This window comes from Acanthaster planci, linkage group LG08 (genome assembly GCF_054643075.1).
Source record: "Acanthaster planci isolate LZ-2023a linkage group LG08, COTS_SCS, whole genome shotgun sequence".
NCBI lineage: Eukaryota > Metazoa > Echinodermata > Asteroidea > Valvatida > Acanthasteridae > Acanthaster > Acanthaster planci.
This window is the reverse complement of record NC_141784.1, coordinates 19,003,552-19,024,521: the sequence shown is the minus strand read 5'-3', so window position 1 is coordinate 19,024,521 and position 20,970 is coordinate 19,003,552. Positions and strand designations below refer to the sequence as shown.

Genomic DNA, 20,970 nt, shown 5'->3' with positions numbered 1-20,970 from the left:
GGTGCTGATTTTACACTGTTTTCAATGGGGCTTGAATTAGTGGACTGGACCCTTCAGGCCTGGGTGGAACCAATGGGCGGAAGTGAACTTCTCTAGTTCGCGAACGACTGTGAAATGCGTGCGTTACGTATACGATCATTGGTACTAGTCTGGATATGAGACACAATGATTCTGGCTACTCTAAGAATCAAGGGTCCGGTATCACCCAATGCCCACATGACCAAGACGGAGGAATTCCTCCAGTTTTCCGGAAATAACCGAAATATTTCGTCTGTATTTGGCATGTTTGGATGGTACTGTTGATGTTTGGCAATACCCGGCCGGGTAGCGTAATTTTTTTTCTTGGAAGATCAAGGGTAATTATAAAATGGGTGTATCTTAACCGTTGCGCATGCGTTTGTCATCTTGGAAGGTTTGGGGGCAATAAGGCTGTTTACCAATAGTCAACTTCGGCTCCGTCTCAGGCTTCAACTGTTTTTTTTTCTACCTGACTTTGTAGTAAGCACACTAATTAGTTTAATAGTGCAAAAAAACATCAAATAAGATGCAAGAGAGCAAAAACTTATACACTTATAGACGGTGGTGTTTTCCACTCGTTTTTCCTCCGTTTTTTCCTTGAGTCTAATCCCAGCTAACCTAGTCCAACTTCAGCGAAATATCAAATTGGGTCAATTACATGTAATTCATCTTAACTTTGATGTCCTGCGACTAACTCTTTTTTATAAAAAAGGTGAAGCTAATGAAAACGCTGTCAATCCTTTGCAGCAGGGACAAGGAAACCGCGTGCCGCCGGCACACGCGCCAGGCCTGGCCTCGGCAATGCACGTGCTTAAACTTGTTTATGAATATCCATAGCCTTATTCTAATTATGTTTGCGCACGCGCAGCGTCACTGGCATGTAAAGCTTGTTTTTTACGCTACCGCGGGAAATGGACGGATGAGTATCGTGTGCGGGTGAGTGAAATTTAATTCATGAAATTTGAATGACTGACATTGAATTCGTCCGGTAGCTTTATATGGGATGATGACCAGACTTACCGTAGGTCACTTTAGTTGTTATAATGTTTGTTGACCTGGTGTTTGTAACTTGTAAAATGGATTGCAAGTCACAGATCAAACATGTCAGAAGATTGAAGAAGCCGCTTGTTGCGTGCAGAGCAATCTTTACGCAGTACTGTGTGGTGCTGTTCATGTTATGTACACGTACATGTAGGCATCGTGAACTTGTAGGCGTGATGTACTGTACATGAACATGTACATGTAGGCCTAGGCCTACAAAGCATGTACGTGTACATTTACAGTACACGATGTACAATTTACATGTAGGCCTACGAAGTCGAGCCTTTGTACATGTACAGTGTACATGTACGTGTAGGCCTAATTGGTACATGTAATACTACTAATAATATTGACATTGTGCTGTTTTATTTCCTTAGCCTTGCTCTGTTCTAACAAATATAACGGTGCTGTTGGTGTAAAACTGGTACTTAGTGGTACCAGACTCAACAGGCAACAATACTAGTCCATGTTTGTTCTTAAAATTTGGGAAAAGTTGCATAGGCCGTAGAACCCTAAGTCTCCTCCGATAAAATTTTCACACCCAGCTTGATTTTCCGGAAAGAATTCCTTATACGAAGTTCACTTTTTAGGAGAAATTTTTGCTCCAGGACAGATTTAAAAAGGGGCGACATTTATTTTTGGGGGATAGAGATGTGAAAGGGGGTTCAGTAACTTAGGGGGACAGGTTTAAAAAGAAGGGGCCCCACGCAATAAAACGGCAAAAAAGTGAGTCCTTTTGCCGTTCTTTTTTTCCCCTACTATATATCGTCTACCGTTTCCTCTTCCTTCACTATCCCGTCCTTTTATTTCTCCACAGTTTTCCTGTTATTAGTACAAGGATTATTACAGTTAGTATACACATTTAATACATTTAATCCAAATTGTGTCGTAAAGGGGAAGCGAACCTGCAATGAAGAGAACTGTTAGGTATAGAAATACAGCAGTCTAACTGACCACGCCACACGAGCGCTTGTTGCCGGAGGAACTCGATATGTTCCATATAAAGTTACGGTTGAATTAAGGAGAGGTCACGATGAGGTCAAGATGAATATTTAAAAAAATTAAATATTTATGAAACTGAATATGTAATTATTCACGAATATTTGTATAAATTAGAATATTTGAATATAAATAAATGTGGCTATCCGTTGTTAATGTAAGTAGGTTGTGCCAAAGGAAATCAACTAGGTAAGGTACATGTCTGAGCACAATTGACTGTATGACGTGAGTTATCTCTGTCGTATTATGTAAACCAAAAGAGAAAGAACAAGTAGAAATGCAGTCGGCCGTACGAAAGAAGGAATTTCGTTCCAATGCTGTATAAGAACTCAGGCTAGGTGGAGTCTTGCTTCATCCATTAGCAATACATGCACTATGAGCGAGAATTGGAGTCTTACGCGCAATTGGTGAGAGAGGTGACTATCCACACAGTGGAAGCGACCAGTTTGGGTTCTACCTGGCCGAATACATGTGGCGCTGCCGACATGCAGGAGTAGACCACTTCAATCAAATCTTTAAGGATGTTCTTCTCCTGTACAAGCCTCCCCTCACATTTTAGAGCGCAGATAGCCACACAATAATCTAAAGACAGGTTTCAGCTCCCTTTTCCCCTTCCCTCTGTATAAATATAGAAAAAAACTCCTCCAACTGACAAGCACTCTCTAAAAGAAATTTGTCCTTTTTTTTCCTTCTAAACAAATTGTCCAACTTACAAACTGTCTGTAAAAGAAATTGGGCCCCTTTTTTCCTTCTAAAGAAATTGTCCAACTTTAAAATTGTCGCAAAACACGCACTATTTTCCCCCAAGTAAAAATTGTACATGTACATGTACATGTACAGTAGGGCACATTGCGCAGCATTTTGTGAACTGTGTAGATCCATCCAGACAGATGACGGCCCTCTGCACTCCTCGTGTTGCGGATTCATGCATAAAATTACCTCAATGCTTGTGGCAGCCCAACCCCTGTTACATAATGGTTCTTTCCGGATATGATTCGGTTCATGCGCACACGTCGTGCGCATTCGCCATGTTCTTCAGAAGCAAAGATGGCCGCCTGTCGATGTAAACCTGGTCCATGTGTAGCTCCAAAAGTGTGCCCAAAACTCCATATTTCTGTCCTATGATGTTCAGCTCTTCAATGCCTATTGGAATCGTCTTCATTCAGCGATCATAGTAAGGATACTTTTGTAGTAATTACGCGATATTACAGTGAACTTCGTATATGGAATTCTTCCCGATTTTCCTCTCAGAAAGTACATCCCTGTTGATATGCACGCACACTGCAACAATTTCAGTTTTATGTACAGGATGTAGACCCTACTGTTTGATTCCTAGAATATCTTTGACTTGATTAAGTTGATACCACATCAGTCTGTAGTGTTAGCTCCCTGCTAACGTCATAAAGATAACATCTTGCATGTACTAGCATAATTTGTGTCACATTTTGTCAAAGGTCATAAACATGGCAAATCATAAAAAAGTCGACTGACACATGTATTCAGTATATTGTAGTTTTCATATAAGGTTTGTCTCCACAATTAGAACCATTGTCACACTTTTACCCTGTCAGTTTAATTTGGATGTTAAATAAGTGGAATACAAAGATACATTTAAAGTTTTTCCCTGCTTATTTTTTTTTCAATCTTAGTGAGGTAAATCTCAATGTTATTTTTAATTTGCCTTAATTAGGTCTATGATTCATGCCATGGACTGACCTGAAAATAGGTCAAACTAGCCCTTTACCCCGATGCCATTGGTCTCCCAACTTCCACTGAGCAGTACCTACATGTATGGGTCATTGCAACCAAAACATATCAAAGAAAAAATAGTAATGTGGATTTACTGCAGATATGGAGGACATTAGTTACCCATGTTAACCTATCTTTAATATGGATGTTGCACAACGTTATGTACATGTATTAAGTGAGTAACTTAAGTAGGTTTATAGCCCTCAAGTTACTTGCAGACAGGAATTATTTGTACATGTACACATCTCATGGGCTTACATGGAGCACTTGTTATGGACACCTTTGTTGTCACCTTGAGTTGAAAACCATCTGGCCGTTTTTACTCCAAATTTCACATACCAGTAGAGCAGTCTGCTCTCCCTTGTGAGTGCACATGACTTTATGATAGTAGGGGCTGTCTGCCTGTACATGTAGGTACATGTACAGCACTGTGGACTGTGCATTGACTTACATTTGAATCTCAGACTCAAGGTCTCTCGTTGTTCAATGTGGTTAGACTGCTGATGAACCAATCATGAGGCTCCTTGTGCTAAGGTGATACACGGTATTCAGTGACCGAAGAGTGGCAAATTTCTAACCGATCCACTTGCAGGAACACTGAATACTAGTCTACATTACCATTTATGTGATGTGTCACTCTGTTCAATACTTTGTTTACAGTACGTTGTACAAACCACAAAGTGACTGCCATTGGGTTTTCCAATTCTTGGTAGGGGGAGGGAGGGTTCAAAATTAAACCTCACTTGGAATTCATACCCATGTACCCTGTTAACCATGTATCTAGGGGAACATTCTTGTAGTTATTGTACATGTAGAAAAAAATTCATTAATTTATATCGTTGGGATTTTACACTTGAAAATGAGTTCTTGCAATTGAGGCCCCCTTTTTCGAAAAGGAAATCAAAGTCAAGCCTTTTTAACTGCCCGGTTTGAATTAAATCCTATCCAAATTTATTTTGACTGACGGTTGTACAAATAGACAAATGGACAAGGACCCTTCTATTGTGAAGACAACTTTTGGGAACAGACGTTACATTTATCAGTGTTCTCCCAGCTCACATTTTAAATTTGTTGGGGACTGATATTGAAATGGGGGATTGGGGTGGGTGGGGCAAAGCCTTAGGAGGGGTTAAAGACCCACTTTAGGACTTCCCCCCTTTGTAAAGTTCAGATCCTGTTCATTCAAATCTAAGAGGAAAATGTGTAAAATTGAAAGCAAAATTTTACACATTCATAAACAGCCTTTTTCTTCAAGATGTTGTGTAAGGTGATATTTATTCAATGATGTAAATGTAGCGGCATTGTCTAATCATGTGGATGAGATGAGTAAACGTTGATGGGCTGCTAGGCTACTTACTAGGTTGGAGGATACCTAACAAGTGAAAGGTAGCATTAATGGAACAATGTACAAAGAAAGGACCACGGTTCAACAATATTGAGTCAGGGTTTATAAGATAAAGTGTTGCTGCGGTTTCCAGCAAAGTTCCTAAAAGTCCCAAAGTAGATAAAGAAGAAAAAAGTTGCAAGAATATGTGACCTTCAGAGAGAAACGTTGCAGTCGGATGGAGGTTCAGAAAACATCACAAGACTGGAGGCAACGGCTCAGCTGCTTCCGATGCAGTCATTAGGGAGACTTCCTGTTCCCCAGTCGGGGAGGGGGGAGGGAGAGAGAGTGTTGTTATGTTCAACTTCAGGCCGGAGTCCACTGCATTCTCACGAGATTGGCGATGATGTCGACCTGTTGAGTAACCTCTCGCTGAGCCCTGTTGCAAAAAATAGACCTTGGTTCTGTTTTGTATGCATCTGTGGCTGGGCCTGTGCATCACTACCCCTGTGATAGCATCAGGAAGGTGATCTGTCACATACATGTATACATGTGTGTGCGTGTTCACTTGTAATAGTCACTGTGAAAAAGATTCAGGGTTTTCTCCCTAGATGTGAACCATCTGTTGTTTTTTTTTTGGGGGGGGGAGTAAACTGCTACGATTTTTCAGTCTAATCCAAACTCAGTTTCTAGGCCAATGGAAGTCAGCCCTTCAGGACTCCCTGGAATAACTGAATATCCTTAAGTTATAGTACGTACATGTACATGTGCCAAAAGATAGACTACCATGTTCAACAAAATTGTATTTGTCGGGCATACCTGTACCTTAGAATATATAGAGAGGTCTGTGTATGTACATGTACGTGTTCATTTGTCTTCACATTACCTACATGTACACATATGCCTCATTATGAATACGTTCGCACGTGTTCTGCATGATAGCGTAGAAGGTACATACGTACATGTACAAATGATGTCATTATCAATGCTTTTATGGATCCTGGACAGAACTTGCACGTGTATGTACGTGTGTAATGGACAGAATTTCAGAGCAAATCATGTACAGGTAGCCGTCAGGCCACATTGGGAACAGCACAGACTGCATGCCTTCAGATCTGTGCACAGTCTCCCCCAAATTGGCAGTGTTCAGATTTCTTCCGTGCCGCCTCTTCAGTTGAGTTCAGTCACTCTGTGCCTCTGTACTGCACAAACTCACAGCAAGGATAGGATGTTTTCTTGAAAGCTGACAGAATAACCAAATCACGTGGTTTGTTTGGCTTCCCGGCTGCCTACATATGGTCAAGCACCCATGCTTCAAGGTCAGTCTTTTATTCTTCTTTCATTGATATTCTAAAGGCAGTTTTGGCTTTTACTGTAGAGTAAGTGTACAGTATATCCGCTACAGCCAGTAGAATAGGAAAGAAATGTGCCAAGGTCTGTTTTTCTGCCATTCACATGTATCCAGCATTGTGCTGGTGGTTTTTGGCAAAGTCTTGTGGTGGATAGTTATTGGCTGACTGGGGCTTCTTCTCTGGCGTCGTCACGCCTTAACACAAGTTCATTTACATGAACTGTGCACCCTGTGTGTTTTGTGTGTAGGGTCTTTCACCGATTTTTGTGATGTAAAGAATAAGATGGCAATTGGGCCGTCAGTTGAATTGACTGTTTCAGATCCGTGCAAAGTGGGCACATTTTTTTGGGGGAAAATTAACGAAGGTCTTCACTTTTCAACTCCTTGGACGAATGGACATTGGCGTGCACTGTACATGTACGTGCAAAGTACATGTACACATGTGTGGTCAAAGGTGATTGTACATACGTAAAGTATGGTACATGTACATCTACATGTGTGGGATTTCCTCTTTGCCTTCTGAGAGCTTGACTCACGTTATTGCAGTAAATGAGTCATCAGCTTAGCTCATCCATAACTCAATCAGAACAGTTTCACACTTTGTAATTATTAACAGCACCAAGTGCTCCATTTAAAATCTGGTTCCGAATGGTGGTTCACTGACAAATACTTTTCCTGGGATACAATTTTGAGGTACCAGTACTTGACCAAAAGTCTTTTAAATTTTAACCGTGATGTGCAGTTTAGCCCTGTGCATTTAACAGGTACAGTACATGTACTGTACATGTAATACGTGAGCCTGTACATAATCATGTACATCTGTACATGTACGAATTACCCGGTAGAACAATACATGTAAGTACATGTACATGTAGATGACTCATTTTCAAATAGGGTTTAAAAACTGATGTAATCACCTTCACTTAATGAAATGGTGAATTGGTTTTATGTTCTAAAAGATAAGAACGCTTTATACAGCATTGCTGGCCAATCTTAAGTTGTGAACATCTTCAGTTGGTACAATGTACCGGTACATGTACAGTGAACTTGGCTGTAGCGCCACTGTGTCGGTGTACATGTACGTGTCATGTACATGTGTACCAGCAACTTGTACAGTTTGTGACTTTTGATAGGGAGGGCTTGGATTTGATTCGTTTGCACAGTGTGATATGCAACACACACATGTACAATGTACTTGTAATATGCCTGTCCCTTGAGCTGCTCGCTCTGTGCCTGATACAGGCTACCAGGGAGATGACCCACTGGGGTCAGGGAAAGAGAATTGTCATCAGCTGGCTGGTACTGCGTTTGCTTTGGCTGCCAAGTCAGATGAGGTGATATTGTAAAGTGCCTGCAATGTGCATGCACCCTGGTACATTGTACATTCATACTGTACATGGCAGGAAATTGTTCATGGCACTGCATGTAAGCATAGATCTACATCATGTACATACATGTACCACTACATGCACAGTACATGTACAACGTACCTGATAAATTACATGCACTTTGAATATGTAACATTCCTTTTTACTTGTAATGAAGCTTAGAATGAAGTTTCCCTTGGCCATTTTAAACATTAAGCCCCCTGCAAAAAATTAAATTAATGAATCGGACATAGTCACATAGATTTCTAGGAGAAAATGCACAATAAAACAGTGCTCACCAGAAGAGCGTCGGAGCTTGGTGTGGGACTGGTGATTTGAATACAGAGAATTGCCAGTCCCACAGCAAGCCCAGTCGGGCCGATAATGCAACATTTGATTTGTAAGCATAGAGGCCCCCTTTTATTTATATTTTCTCCATTCTCATCATGAGTGCTGCGCAGTCGTGTTTTGATCGTGTGATACTTGTACCGGTATGCACATGTACTAGGTAGATTTCTGATATTGTGACAACAACAGGAATCTTTTGTTTCAAATATGTGTGATTTGAAATGTTTCTCTTAAAAAAGCATTTATGAACATTTTTACTTTTTTTAACAAGAATGGGCCAATGGGGGGCTTCGTCAAATTTGCATGTGTTCTTTGTTGGCCTATGAAAAGAGTCACAACACCGTGACAAGTGGGGATACTCCCTGAAGTTGTATTGTTGTCATGCATGGATGGTTGACCTTCCTGAAAACAAATCGGACCTTAATCGCACAGATAACTTTGCACGCAAAGGATATCTGGATTTAACCTGAAATGGTTGTCTGCCAGATGGTTACACATCTCCAAGTTGGCTCACTTTTTTGTGGCAACCAACTAGTGTGTGTCTTTCTAAGGAAATTCCTTCAAGTTGAGACAGCACGCTTTCTGAGGAAGTCGTGGGACTCTGAAAACATGAAAAGAGAATTTCCTAATGTCAAATGGTACAAACAATTTGTCATGAAAAGCCAGAAGACAATAAGCCTACAGCATCAGCCTGCCCAGTGCAAGTGAAGTCCAGGCTTTGATCTTTACAGTGGCCACCAGCAGCCACTGCCGCAATGCCCTAGTGAATAGCCGTGATGCCCTTTAAAAGTAGCACGCAGCTTTCGGCCACTTGGCCGACGTGCCCCTTTTCAGTGATCAGTAGGCCTATTTGAAAGTTCTATTGAACTCTCAAGTTACAAGTTACCGTTTAGTGCTAGCATTTCTGTCAATGGCAGGCCGCACCGAACACTATTTATTCACGGACTGGTTATGAATCGCCCAGTAGACAACGTGTTATAGCAACCATATCAAGATTGTTGAGTTGTGTGAAACTAAAAATGTGGCACCAGACTAATTTTATACATAGACTGGTCACAGGTTGCAGCATAGAAGTACACATTCTACACCGATTGGATTTCTGTACATTGCACATATTAAGACCGAGTCACTAATATTTTGGGATTGTAGACGGGAGTACGACCCAGTCTATTTTTCCTCGCTATTTCACTGGTATTCACGTGGGCACGATGGCGGGCTTAAATTGGATAAATGTTTGTGACCCAGTGACCGACTTGCGTGATTTGAATTGTTTGTTCGTAATTACATGTACATTGATTTTTGAAAAACAGACAGTGTTGGCTTTATGGCATCATGAAAAATAATAAGAGTCAACACCAAATGGTAAATTAAAAGTTGGTACAGTATTATTTATTTTCATTTTTATCATTCAAGCAGTGCCACTGCTTAGCATGTAAACAGAAACAATGAAAAATTGTAGGCTGAAAGTTCAACACTATGTTGAAATTGAAGGAAAGTCTATTAAAGTCACCAACAAGTAAAAGTTCAAAAATGGCCTTGGTGCCCTTTCAGTTGGCCTTGGTGCCCTTTGGTTTTGGGAATCTTCAAGGCCAAGTGCCCTTGATCCTCTGAAGCTTAAGGTTGAAGCCTAGAAGTCAAATTGAATTCTCCAAATATGTCAATGGGGCATTTTTCTATACACTATGTGTATGTGTACAGGTGCATGGACATACATGTTCGTACATGTACCTGCATTTTGATGGTGTTGTCGAAAGCAAGTTTTGCCATAAAATTTTTTTACCACACATTACCGTACATGATTTTAATATGCACAAAACAGGATCTCGCTGAAACTTTGAAATCAACGTCGTTTTAAACTTGATTTGATTCATAATTTTGCCTGTTGTCTGTTTCTTACTACCAGGTAGGAATATTTTTCAATAGTCTTTAGTTAACAAGGTCTGCATACCTTGTTATTGTAAGTAGGAAAGGTAGAGGCTTGGGAATTCTAAGTCAAATGGGTTGTGGAATCTTGTTTTACATGTGTACAATGTAAATGAACTTATGTGTAGTTGTAGTCTGTTTATTTTTTAGCAAGCTGCTAATTAGCTATATGTGAAGTGATATAGTGTAAATGTCTGTGAAGTTGATTCTTTTTTATATTCTCTGAAAAAGGAAGATTTGTACACGTGTGCAAATCTGAATGGGGCAAATGTTTGTCCCATTTCCTAAGTCACGTGCTGCACCTCGGGCATGGTTGGTGTCCCTACACAGGCTGGCTTCTGTACATGTATGTAATTCACATAAATCTTTCCGGAATGCCAGAAGACCTTTTGGGTCACAGCGTTACATGCACACACGGGCAGGGAAAAGTACAACCGCGAGCCAGCCATAATCGTTCGAACATATTTTTGTTTGTATTGCACATGCACCATGCATGCCGCTGAGCATATTTGCACTAATGCACTGGTGAGTTACACATGGTACTCTGTGTACACACGTACATGTCCAGCGGCTCTTCCAGAATTTATACGCTTAGCCCCCTCCCCCAAGTTATCTGCCCTTGTGATATTTCAAGTCATTAAATTGTCCATGTCAAAATTATTTACCCTCCACAAGTACTTTGGTCTAATCGCATTGGAGGTCAATGTCTAATTTGCTGAAAGCACCAGCTGCCGTGATACATGTACTGGGCAAACCTGCCTTCTTTGAACATGTGAAGACATGTTTGTTTGGGGGAATTATGAATGGCCGGGGATGGCTCATGCGTAGTGATGCATGTGAACGTACGGTATGGTACATGTACATGTACGTGTGGTCTGAGGTTTTGCTTATTCTCTCCCACTCTCGTTCTGTCTTTGCCTTGTTTGCGATGGATTTGGCACGCTGCCAGGGGTCGCTTTTTGGGCCGGCTTGTTAGGGAAGGCTTTTTACCGCATTCATTAGGGATGATCTTGACATGGGCTACCACGGTGGCCGCGTGCCGTTATGACACCGTGTTGTGTCAGTGAAGTGGATGAGCGTGGTGTATACTATCACAAGCGGCTTGGCGGGTCTCTTGCGGTCAGAGAGATCTTTGGAAAAGCTTAATACATGTCCCGTGTACATGTAAATTCAATTTTCCAACATATAATGTAATTTGCAGATGCGGTTCAGAGCACGTGAATGAGTAGGCAGGCAGGCAGGCAGGAATTTTCAGTTTTCACTTTGTGACTCTGTTGCACAAAGTAGTTAAGTGTTTAAATCTGAAAGACTATGAAAATGAACCAAAGGGAAAAAAAGCACAAAGATGGGGAGAGCAATGCCCTGTAGTTTCATGCACTGGCAGATATTTGTTCTACAATTTTCTGAATAGATAACTTACATGTACCTGAAAAAGCCATGTCACCATGACAACTTGTAGACAGGAAGTTTGAATTTGAATTGCAGATGTTTTCGAACAGTACATGTACATCATCAAATAGTGGGAAAATTTTATATATTTTTTTCTATGTGCGTTTTGCTTAGTTGGTCATCAGGTATGAATGGATTCTCAGAAGAATACCTGCTGATTTGTTTGTATATGTACCGGTATGTACCAGGTTGTACATGTAGCTTCACTTTTCATTGTGTGTGGTTGGTAAATTCCGACTCATAACTAAAGGAATTGGAAATCTTACTAATGCCGAGACATGTACAGTACATTTATTAAAGGAAAATCTTTCATGAATCTTAAGTGGGTCAATCGTTACTCCTTTCTGCTGTTTTGTAGATGACATTATGGATCGCTTGCAATTAAAGATGATACCTCACAATATCTTACTTACCAGTACGTATTGCAGCAAAATGAGGTTAGTTTTGCTCAGTTGATGGAAATCTGTGAAGTTTGGGGAAAAGAGAATAAAGGATTGTACGGTTGATTTTTTACACCCCGGAAAACTCGGTGGAAAAAGAAAAATCCCCAATAAAAAGCAAAGGCTGTAATGTTCAATCTTTTGTTAGAAATTACATGTACATGTATAAGTGATGCCAATAGTTTGTTGTTGACAATATTGTATCCCCCATAGTGTCAGTAGAAATTATAATATCCCCCATCTCTAGATGAAGTGGACAACTTTGTTCTACAAAGGGTTTGTTTGTGATGTATCCACAGATCCCCTCAAGTCGCTTGTTTTTAAAAAACTCTACCAGATCAACCCTGACCCCTGCATGTAGACATTTCATGTGCTTTGCATGTACCAGTATGTAAACTACGTGTATGCAAAGCACATTGGTCTGAATAGGCTCTCGCGAAGCACCATCATGGCAGAAGGCATTCAGTGCCTCATCTTGTCAGTTGAAGTGCACCAACTGTGCCAGGTGACACTCTGCATTTGTGGAGGCTTGTTTTGGCCAAATCACTCCACAGTCCCGAGTGTCATGGCAATACTTGACCTCTACATGCCGTGTGTATTTTGTAGACCAGCTTACACATTCTTAGTTGTACAATACCTGCATAATTTTTTTTTTCACGGGAATGTCAGTTTGAAGGTTAGTGATCCCGTTTGTTGATTGAAAATCCAGATTGAATATTTCTGTTCCTTCAGTCTCTGTGAATGTATGTTTGAATAGCTTTCCATGCTACCAGTGCCAGACTGTGTTGGCACTTTTGTCACCAGGTGAAAGCCACATCTGCCCCTCCATTCATGTGGTGTTGTGATAGTAACTGTTTATCAGCACAATCCCCCATGACCTGCTTAGGTCACTGGTGTGACCCTGTCAGGTCACAGAGTGGCAGAGCAGAGAAGAGAGAGGACACCTTACCCTTGAACATGGTTGGGATTTAGCTGTCCCCCTAGGCTCAGTGTATGTTCATGTACAGGTGCATACAGGTACATGTACATACAGGTTAATTTTACCATAACTCTTGGCAATTTGGTGTTATATTTAACACCACTGATGCATTGGTTCCCTAAACTTGCAATAGGCAAGTTTCCCCTCAAGTGTGCAAAAGAAGAGTTTTTTTACATCTTTTTCCCACACTTCCAGTGGTTCAAATAGATGGTATTAAAATGGAAAATTGAAATGCATGTACATGTATTTATGAACCATGCTGATACTAGTCCTGCCGAATTTTTGTAATGGACGTGTAAATATACTTCATTCAGGCCAGGATGCCAACCAGTCTTTCCTCCGACTTAATGAGTTTCCTCTTTCCTAAAAGAGTGCTCAATTTACTCTTTCAACCAAAATTTGAGTATCAGGGAAAAAAAGTGTTTTAATCACCGGCGGGCCACAGCGTTTCCCTAATTTGGGATAATCTGAACTGTTTTCAGTTTGTCTGCACTGTACACATGCAAAACCCATACTTAGGTGAGAGGCCCTTTAACTATAAAAATGGCATGAGCCTTGGCTACAAGTCTTCTTTTCCAATGAAAACAGTGCTTTGTCTCTCCAATGTACACAGCAATGTCGTGACATACATGTAGCGGTATAGTGTGTAATGCGCTAACAGTGCTACGTGCAGCTCTGTTACTATGTTTCATTGATGATACACTATACATGTACTTGTACATGTGTAAGGACACAATACTGGCCAACAAAAATGGGACACATAGGTAAAAATTCAATCTAGTGAAAAGTGTTTAATTTACTTTTAAATTATGACAATGGACCACCCTCTATCAGAAAATAGCAATGGGAAGATAATCGGCCCAAGAAATTTTCTTCCGTGCAGTGCTTTCTGTAGAGAGGGGCCTCATAAGTTAACGTTGGTTACGGTGTCCACTTTGCAGTCAACCATGCAATAATAAAAGTCAAAGAAAAACAATGTGGAGTTGTATTGTTGTGGTTAAGCTTTTCCTCCTTTCTGAAAGTCATCTTTAAAAAAAATGTTAATTGTTACTAATTTTACGATATCTTAATAAGGTGGACACCGTAACTAACGTTAACAAGTGTACTTTTTCACACACAACAATTTTAAATGATTTGCAGTTTGATGACTTGAGGAAAACAGCTGGTTGCGAAGCTTGCAAGTACTTCAAAGAGGACATTATCATTGACAACCAAAGAACAGATACCCTCAATTTCAAAGATCTTTGTCCTGTAGTTTAACGTTAGTTACAAAAATGACACGGACACCAAAAATTTCGAATCAAAGCTAACATTTCATGTGACAAGTTTATTATGACTTGCTTTACTGGAGCCCTCAAGGTAGTTGCCTCACCTTCAGAAAATTGCCTATGTTACTATGTGCAGGTGTTAATACATGCACATGCTTTTTCATTTCTTGGGAGCATCTCTGTGATCTACATATCTGATAAGCCACTTCAGCCTATTTTTAAATGCCCTACATGTATATGCATGCAAGAAGGTTGCACATGAGCTTCACAGAAGTTGAAATCTTTGACATTGTGAACTTAAGTACATGTATGTATATTTAAATGTGCACCATTTGCAACATTAAACAATTCTGAGGAACAAGTAAATTGAGTCAATGACTATTTTATTTTTCACTCTAATCTTGTTTCTTAAAAACTGTATTTCATTATGGAGGCTATACACTGACGATCCCATCTGAAGAACATGGCACATCTCATTAAATGAATTTCAAATGCGACTACAACTATATCCCCTGGAGTGAGCTGGCGATCGGCAGGCTCTTGTGGGGTCCTGAAATTACAGAAATGGCAACAGGAATGGTTGAAATCGAATAATCTTTGATTTAATTACTACTAAAGCTTCTTTCACAAGGACATGTGAATCTACAGACATATAATCTGATCCAACCATTGAATCTTTTTCTCCTCTCTGGCTTCTGAAATAAGATAGAAGAAAAATAAAATTCAAATAGAGCAATTTTTTAACATAACCGGCAGTGGCTTGATTTGTAGAAACATAAAAAAAAACTCTAACAAGACCCCAGGGGTTCCACAAAGGCAAGTTCCCCTATCTGTGTAAACATCACTTGCCTACGTGTTACATCAACTTCGCTCCATTTACTTTTAATTCACTGCGAACTCGCCCCCATACTATTGGATGACAAATGGGGCGACTTTTAATACGAATGGGGCGAAGTCGAAAGTGCCGGTGTGTAACGAACGTGAAACACTGATGATTTCTTGAACTTGGCAAGGCTATTCATTAAGTTTGTTCATTTTTGTGATGGACTTTAGCTTAAAAAGTGTAAATTATTTGTCGTTTTGCAATTTCAAGCGGGACTTCAGATGTTTACTATTTTTTTCTTCCGTTCGTTAAACATGGACACGATTCACACGAAACCATCCAAGCGGTCCGCGACAAAGCCCAAAAATCACCCACTGACTATCCATTAAAATCTTCCCTTTTACAATGCCATCTGACCTCTTTTCACAAAAAAATACAGAAAATAAAATCTATTTAAGTTGATACAAACCTTTTGGCTGCTCTTTTTCCGGATATTGGCTGCTCTTTTCCTGATTGTTGGAGGGAAAGCTGTCGCGCGCAGCAACTTTCTCCGTTCGTTACACAGAGACGCGAAAGCGGCGCGCGGTGGACACGGTGCTTAAAATAGCTTTATCTCGGAAAAGACGTAATCGAGCCTAAAACAATTGACCTTTAGGTCATCCATGCAGGGTACCATTGCACGTGTACGACCGCTAGTCAGACTGCGTTGATCACCAGTTAAAACATGTGGACATTTTACGTTAGTTACAAAATGGACACGAAAATTATCGCGATCGATATGCTGATGTTTTCTCATCCTCGAGGGTAATTATGGTCTAGCACACATTTTACACGATGTTTATTAAGCTCATTTCGAATAAAAATGGCTTTTACAGGTAAGGGTGAGGCTTGTAAATGATGATTCTGGCCCTTTTCGTCATGGTATGGTGTGGTGGACACGATGTGAAACGAACGTTAACGCAGGTTCAGCTGCCATTTTGGAGCGTGGATTTATTTATTTTTTTTTTTGTAAAGGGCCAAAATATTACTTCATTGCTTAACTCAAAAAATATGACCATTGTGATAAAATACGTGAGCTATAAGTAAAGTAGTTGAGTTCATTAAATTTTGTTCAAGCAATGTCCCATTTTTGGGCGCCATTTTGAACTAAAATTTGCTCTTCAACGTGAATAAAAATTATAGACTCGCATTTACACTGAATTATTTATCTTTATTTATCTCTCAAATACATGTACAACTATAATCTCAAGCAAACATAGCTTGAAAATGGTTACATCATCTGATAAATTAAAGTTCATTTTTTGCATCATGAAAGTTGGCCAGTATTGTGACCTTACACACATACATGTACATTGTACATGTCAGGAGTACACGCAGTGGTTAATGTGAGCTGTACTGTATGTAACTGTCCTTACCCTCTGGCCACCTGGGTAATCCCACAGGTTTGTGTTGAACCACAAACCACAAGCTGTAGTTGATAGCCATCGCCTCTGTGGTGGCCCTGGGGGTTATTTATCAATGAGGGGTTTCTCACTGCCCACAGCAGCTAAACTGTGAAGAGTGCCATATATCTGACATGGATTCCCTCAACCTGTCAAATTGCCAGGCTGGGACAAGTGAGTGTGTTTTTATTTGTCCCAGAATGCCAACACAGATGTAAATGCAGTGGAAACATACTCTGTAGACTGTAGTGGTACTGACAGGTTACTGTAGCATGCCCTGGTATTGTACATGTATAAAAAAAAATGTGTACACATGCTCATCTGCTGCATACTTGGTTTCATTCAAATTACACATGTGCGTACACATGTATACTATATTCAAACTTATACAGAGCCCTGTCCTTACAACCAGAACAAGCAGTGCTGTTTTGACAAGTGTCTGCAAATGTGTTTAGAAATATTGAAATTGAAAAAGGGAATTATGCACAGAATCATAGTTTGGAGTAAGTTAATATCAGATTTTGTCTTGTTTTTTTTAAGTTTAGGAAAAATATACAAATTTGTTGTATATCTGTAAGATATCCTTAGAATAATTGGAAAGTTGTCTTCAGATGTTGGGCTGAGGTAATTACTCCTGGGTATTCGTAAACTTTAAATTTGTGTATAATTCACAAGCACAAACCTCACTTATCCTTGAGTTTCATCCTAATTGAATAAATTCATTTGAGTCAACTGAGATACACGTATTAAAATTGTAATTGGTGTGAGGAATATTAAATTAAAATGTAGAGGAATAAAGACTGTAATATCCGCACTAACATTTTTAGCAGCTGCTGCACTGAATTGTGCTTGTAGATGTATGTGAAATTAATTTTCAGCACTTGCAATTGAACCAGAGCTATAATTGATACATGTGCTTACAGGTACAGTACATTATGACATGTGCATTGTTACATTGTACATTGTTCTGTAAAAATCATTTCCCGCTTTTTCCACTGGTGTGAATATCTGAATGAAAATTTTTTCATGTTTTGTGAAATAAAAATGAATACCCTGTGAAGAGAAAGGTGTGAGAGTTTCCCATTCGCAGGTAAACTTCTAACGAGCCAGTTTGGTATTCCAACAGTGCATGCTGTCATGCTCAGTACGAGGTTATTCGGGAACAGCTACATGTACGTGTGATCATGATAGTTTGACCTACATGTACAAACAGCACATCCATATGCTGGCTCATGCATGTGCTTTGTTCCCGAAAGACCCTGGCTTTTGAAATACCGAACTGGTTCAATTGCAGTACATGTACTCTACATGTACATGTATACCAGATATTTCAACAACAAAAAAAGAGGATAGTACGCATGAATATCCATAAATGCATGCTTTTAAATGATTTACATGTATGAACTGCTTTGGGCTGAGTACCATGTCTGCTTGGGCAGAATTTCAAGGGAAATTTTTTTCATAAACTGTGTTTATCCACTCTTTTGAGTATACATGTACATATTGTTGACCAACCTATGCAACCTGTCTTTCCATAGTGTGTACACGTAACAAGATGCTTCAACTTTCTTGATAGAAAAACCAGTGCGTTAATTTGGTCTTTGCCAAGGTATGAAAAATTGGCTGTCAAGCATAGGCAACACTTGCAGCAGTGTTGAGCTCCTGCAATGCCATATACCGATACGTAGGTGGGGAATAAGTGGATGCATGTACATGTACTAAGTTGCTAGTGCCATGGCGACCGTGAACTTTCAGCACTTGTTCAAAGTGCACCCAGGGCAGGTTTTGGCCAGTTGCTGAATCCTTTGCAGTATTGACACTGATAAAAAGACAGGGCTCCCCCTCTGTCAGTCACTCTTGTTGCATTTCCAAACTTTGGCTCAAGTCCTGAGCAGCCGGCAAGAAAATATTGTATTTGGCACTGCATGAAAAAGTATGTGGTTCGCAAAACAATGTGTGCTTTGCTAAAGATTGGGCTATTGTTTGAAACGTGCCAGCTGGAGCCCTTAAGCGACATGGGAAGGGGCACGAATATGCTGGCAGTTGCTGGAGAAGAAGCAGGTGGTATTTCTGCGTCGAACTCTCCTCCCCCCCATGCCATCCAGACTGCAGGTGTGGTCATGCGCAGATGATTTTAGATTTGCAGTATTCCTTTATTTACTTCTTCGCATTCATCGCCTACATGGCTCTGCTGATTTGGTTTTTTTTTTTGGTTTCCTCTTTCAAGAACCTTTTTTTGGGGGGGGGGAAATAATTAGGTATCAATTTGCTTTTGCAACATACTGTTACTTTATGTACATGGAATGTACAGAAAAAAGTGTGCCGGTAAGTTGTTTACGCGTTTTGTGCAGAACAGATGTTTAACCCTAGCCCCCTAGGCTCTTGCACTAGAAAGCATACTGAACCTCACAAAATCCAACAGGTTCATGTACTTGTCTATGTACTTGTACATGCAGGTTACTGTACCAAACCTGATAAACTCCAACAGAATGAGCCCGTTGGAGTTTGAGTGATATGGTATGGATGGGTCTTTGCAGTATAGGATGACTTGCACTGAACAGTACCAAACCTGACAAAATCAAACATAGTCCAACAATTGGTACAGTAAGCCAGACACTGCACACAGTGACCCGTGTGTGTCCCAACTCACACAGAATCCAACACCATCTCCCTGGGCCTTTCATCCCAAGTCTCACAAAATTCAACAAGAAGTTCCTCAGGTACGGTACCAAACCTGCCAAAACCTCACAAAACCTGCTGTTGGAGTATGGCAGGTTTTGGGCAGTTAGGGTTAAGATATTTTTTGATACTGTTTAAATGTGCAGTCTCTTTGTGCATGGTCTGGTTGAATTTGCCTATACACAATGTATTTTTCTCCAAGGTCTACATTTTAAACTTTGTTCTCTGGGCTCCGAATTTTTAAGGTGGGGACTAATAAAATATTGAAATGGGGGGGGGGGAGGAAAGCCTTAGCACAGGCTTTAGGGTCTACTTCACGGACCCCCATGCCATTTTCAAGTCACATCACAAATTCTGTAACTGCAGCCACTACGTTTTAATAACTTGGCACCAGGCAACGCCTTTAAAATTACTTCTTGTTTAAAAAATTTTGAATAAGGTGACATCATCGTCATGGCAAGAAGGCGAAGGCGGGTGGCAAAGACCAAGCGACAGACCAACTCTACTCACACAGAATCCAACGGGGAAGGCATTGGCATGGGGTCAAAGGTCACAATGATACCCACCAAGGGGTCGGAGGAGCACCTAAGGGTGAGTGAAGCTGTTGTCTTTTCCCGGTTTTTTTTTGGGGGGGAGGGTGTTGCTATTTGTTTCCTTTCTCTTTTTAATAGCGGCCAGGGCTCAGCAGAGACTGGAACTGAATTTCTTCATTTAGCAAAATTTGTGGTTTCTGCGGTGCGCAGGAACAAGAGAGGGCATGTTATTTACATAGCAGTGACAGTCTATTGGTGGCAACTCACCGTGTGCGCGCACAGGTTTATGCGTGCACCTTTGGGGTGGATTGCACTGAATATGTGCAACCAATTTCTTTTTGAATGTATGGCCATCTTGTGTGCGTGCAAGGCGCGTGCCACGCTTCCCACCAACCTGTCTTTTCCTTGCTGGTTAGGGTGTCCTTCAAATCAAGATGGATAGATAGATATTACTTGTCTGAAATTAGTTCTTTGATAAATATATTTCAGTTGTAGATACTGTATAAAAATATGGTATGTAGAGATTCTCTTGTAGTATATGAATCTAAAGATATGTTACCATTCAAAAATTTCTTTTTGGTAACAGAATTATAACAGCATTCTGTGCTTATTTGCAAAACCTGGTTTTGAGTGAACACGTAACTAATCAGTTTTAAGTTTGTGCACAGTATTTAATCTTACTCACATTTTCCAGTGCATACATGTACATGTATGAGGAGAGCTCTACATGTACATGTAAATGTATATGTACCAAGGTACGAAAGTGTATTTAATTTCATTTAAATTCAGTTGTGGTTTCCCTTGCACATCAGACTGCGCACGTGCATTTATGACCGATCTGTATGTACAGGGATGTTATGAATCCTAATATCCACCAGGAATCAATTCTCTTGATTCCAACCCCTGAAGCCTTTTTCTTGTGCCACCCCCCCTCCTGCCTATGATGTATTCTCCTTGTCAGCCGGTCTGTTATACATGTAACTGTCCCCACATTAAGCCGCTGGTTCGCTCCCGGCCTTATTTACATTTGCTTGTCCCCAGGACAACTGCTCATTTCCAATGCAGCGCGTCCGCCGGTGGTATTAATTATTATTTTTTCCTCTTGTTCTTACCTGCGTGTGATATACTTATGATGTGCAAATGACAATTCACCTACAAATGTACATGTACAGCTGGCTGGTGAAAAAAAATTTTCCCAATAGATGATCGAACATGCCTGAAAAATTAGAGAATTTGT

At 40.3% G+C, this 20,970-nt stretch overlaps 1 protein-coding gene and 1 long non-coding RNA gene across 5 annotated transcripts in view; one reads left to right on the top strand and one right to left on the bottom strand.

Moving 5' to 3' along the window:
- Positions 1–894: 894 nt before the first annotated feature.
- The window catches only part of ctdspl2 (CTD small phosphatase like 2), a 47,851-nt gene continuing 27,775 nt past the window's right edge, over positions 895–20,970 (top strand). The window contains exons 1-2 of one of the 4 annotated variants that reach the window (XM_087139689.1): positions 895–954; positions 19,640–19,791. In XM_087139689.1, the coding sequence (XP_086995815.1) occupies positions 19,654–19,791 (138 nt within the window). In that variant the 5' untranslated portion in view covers positions 895–954; positions 19,640–19,653. Of the gene's footprint in view, positions 955–1,020; positions 1,040–6,295; positions 6,451–19,639; positions 19,792–20,970 lie in introns of those variants that run through there. The other 3 variants (XM_087139690.1, XM_087139688.1, XM_087139691.1) reach the window with 3 other exon arrangements.
- Positions 14,282–16,587, bottom strand: LOC147798456 (uncharacterized). The gene is made up of 2 exons (XR_015426114.1): positions 15,549–16,587; positions 14,282–14,806 (listed from the first exon to the last, which is right to left on the bottom strand). It is a non-coding gene; the product is annotated as an uncharacterized LOC147798456 (long non-coding RNA).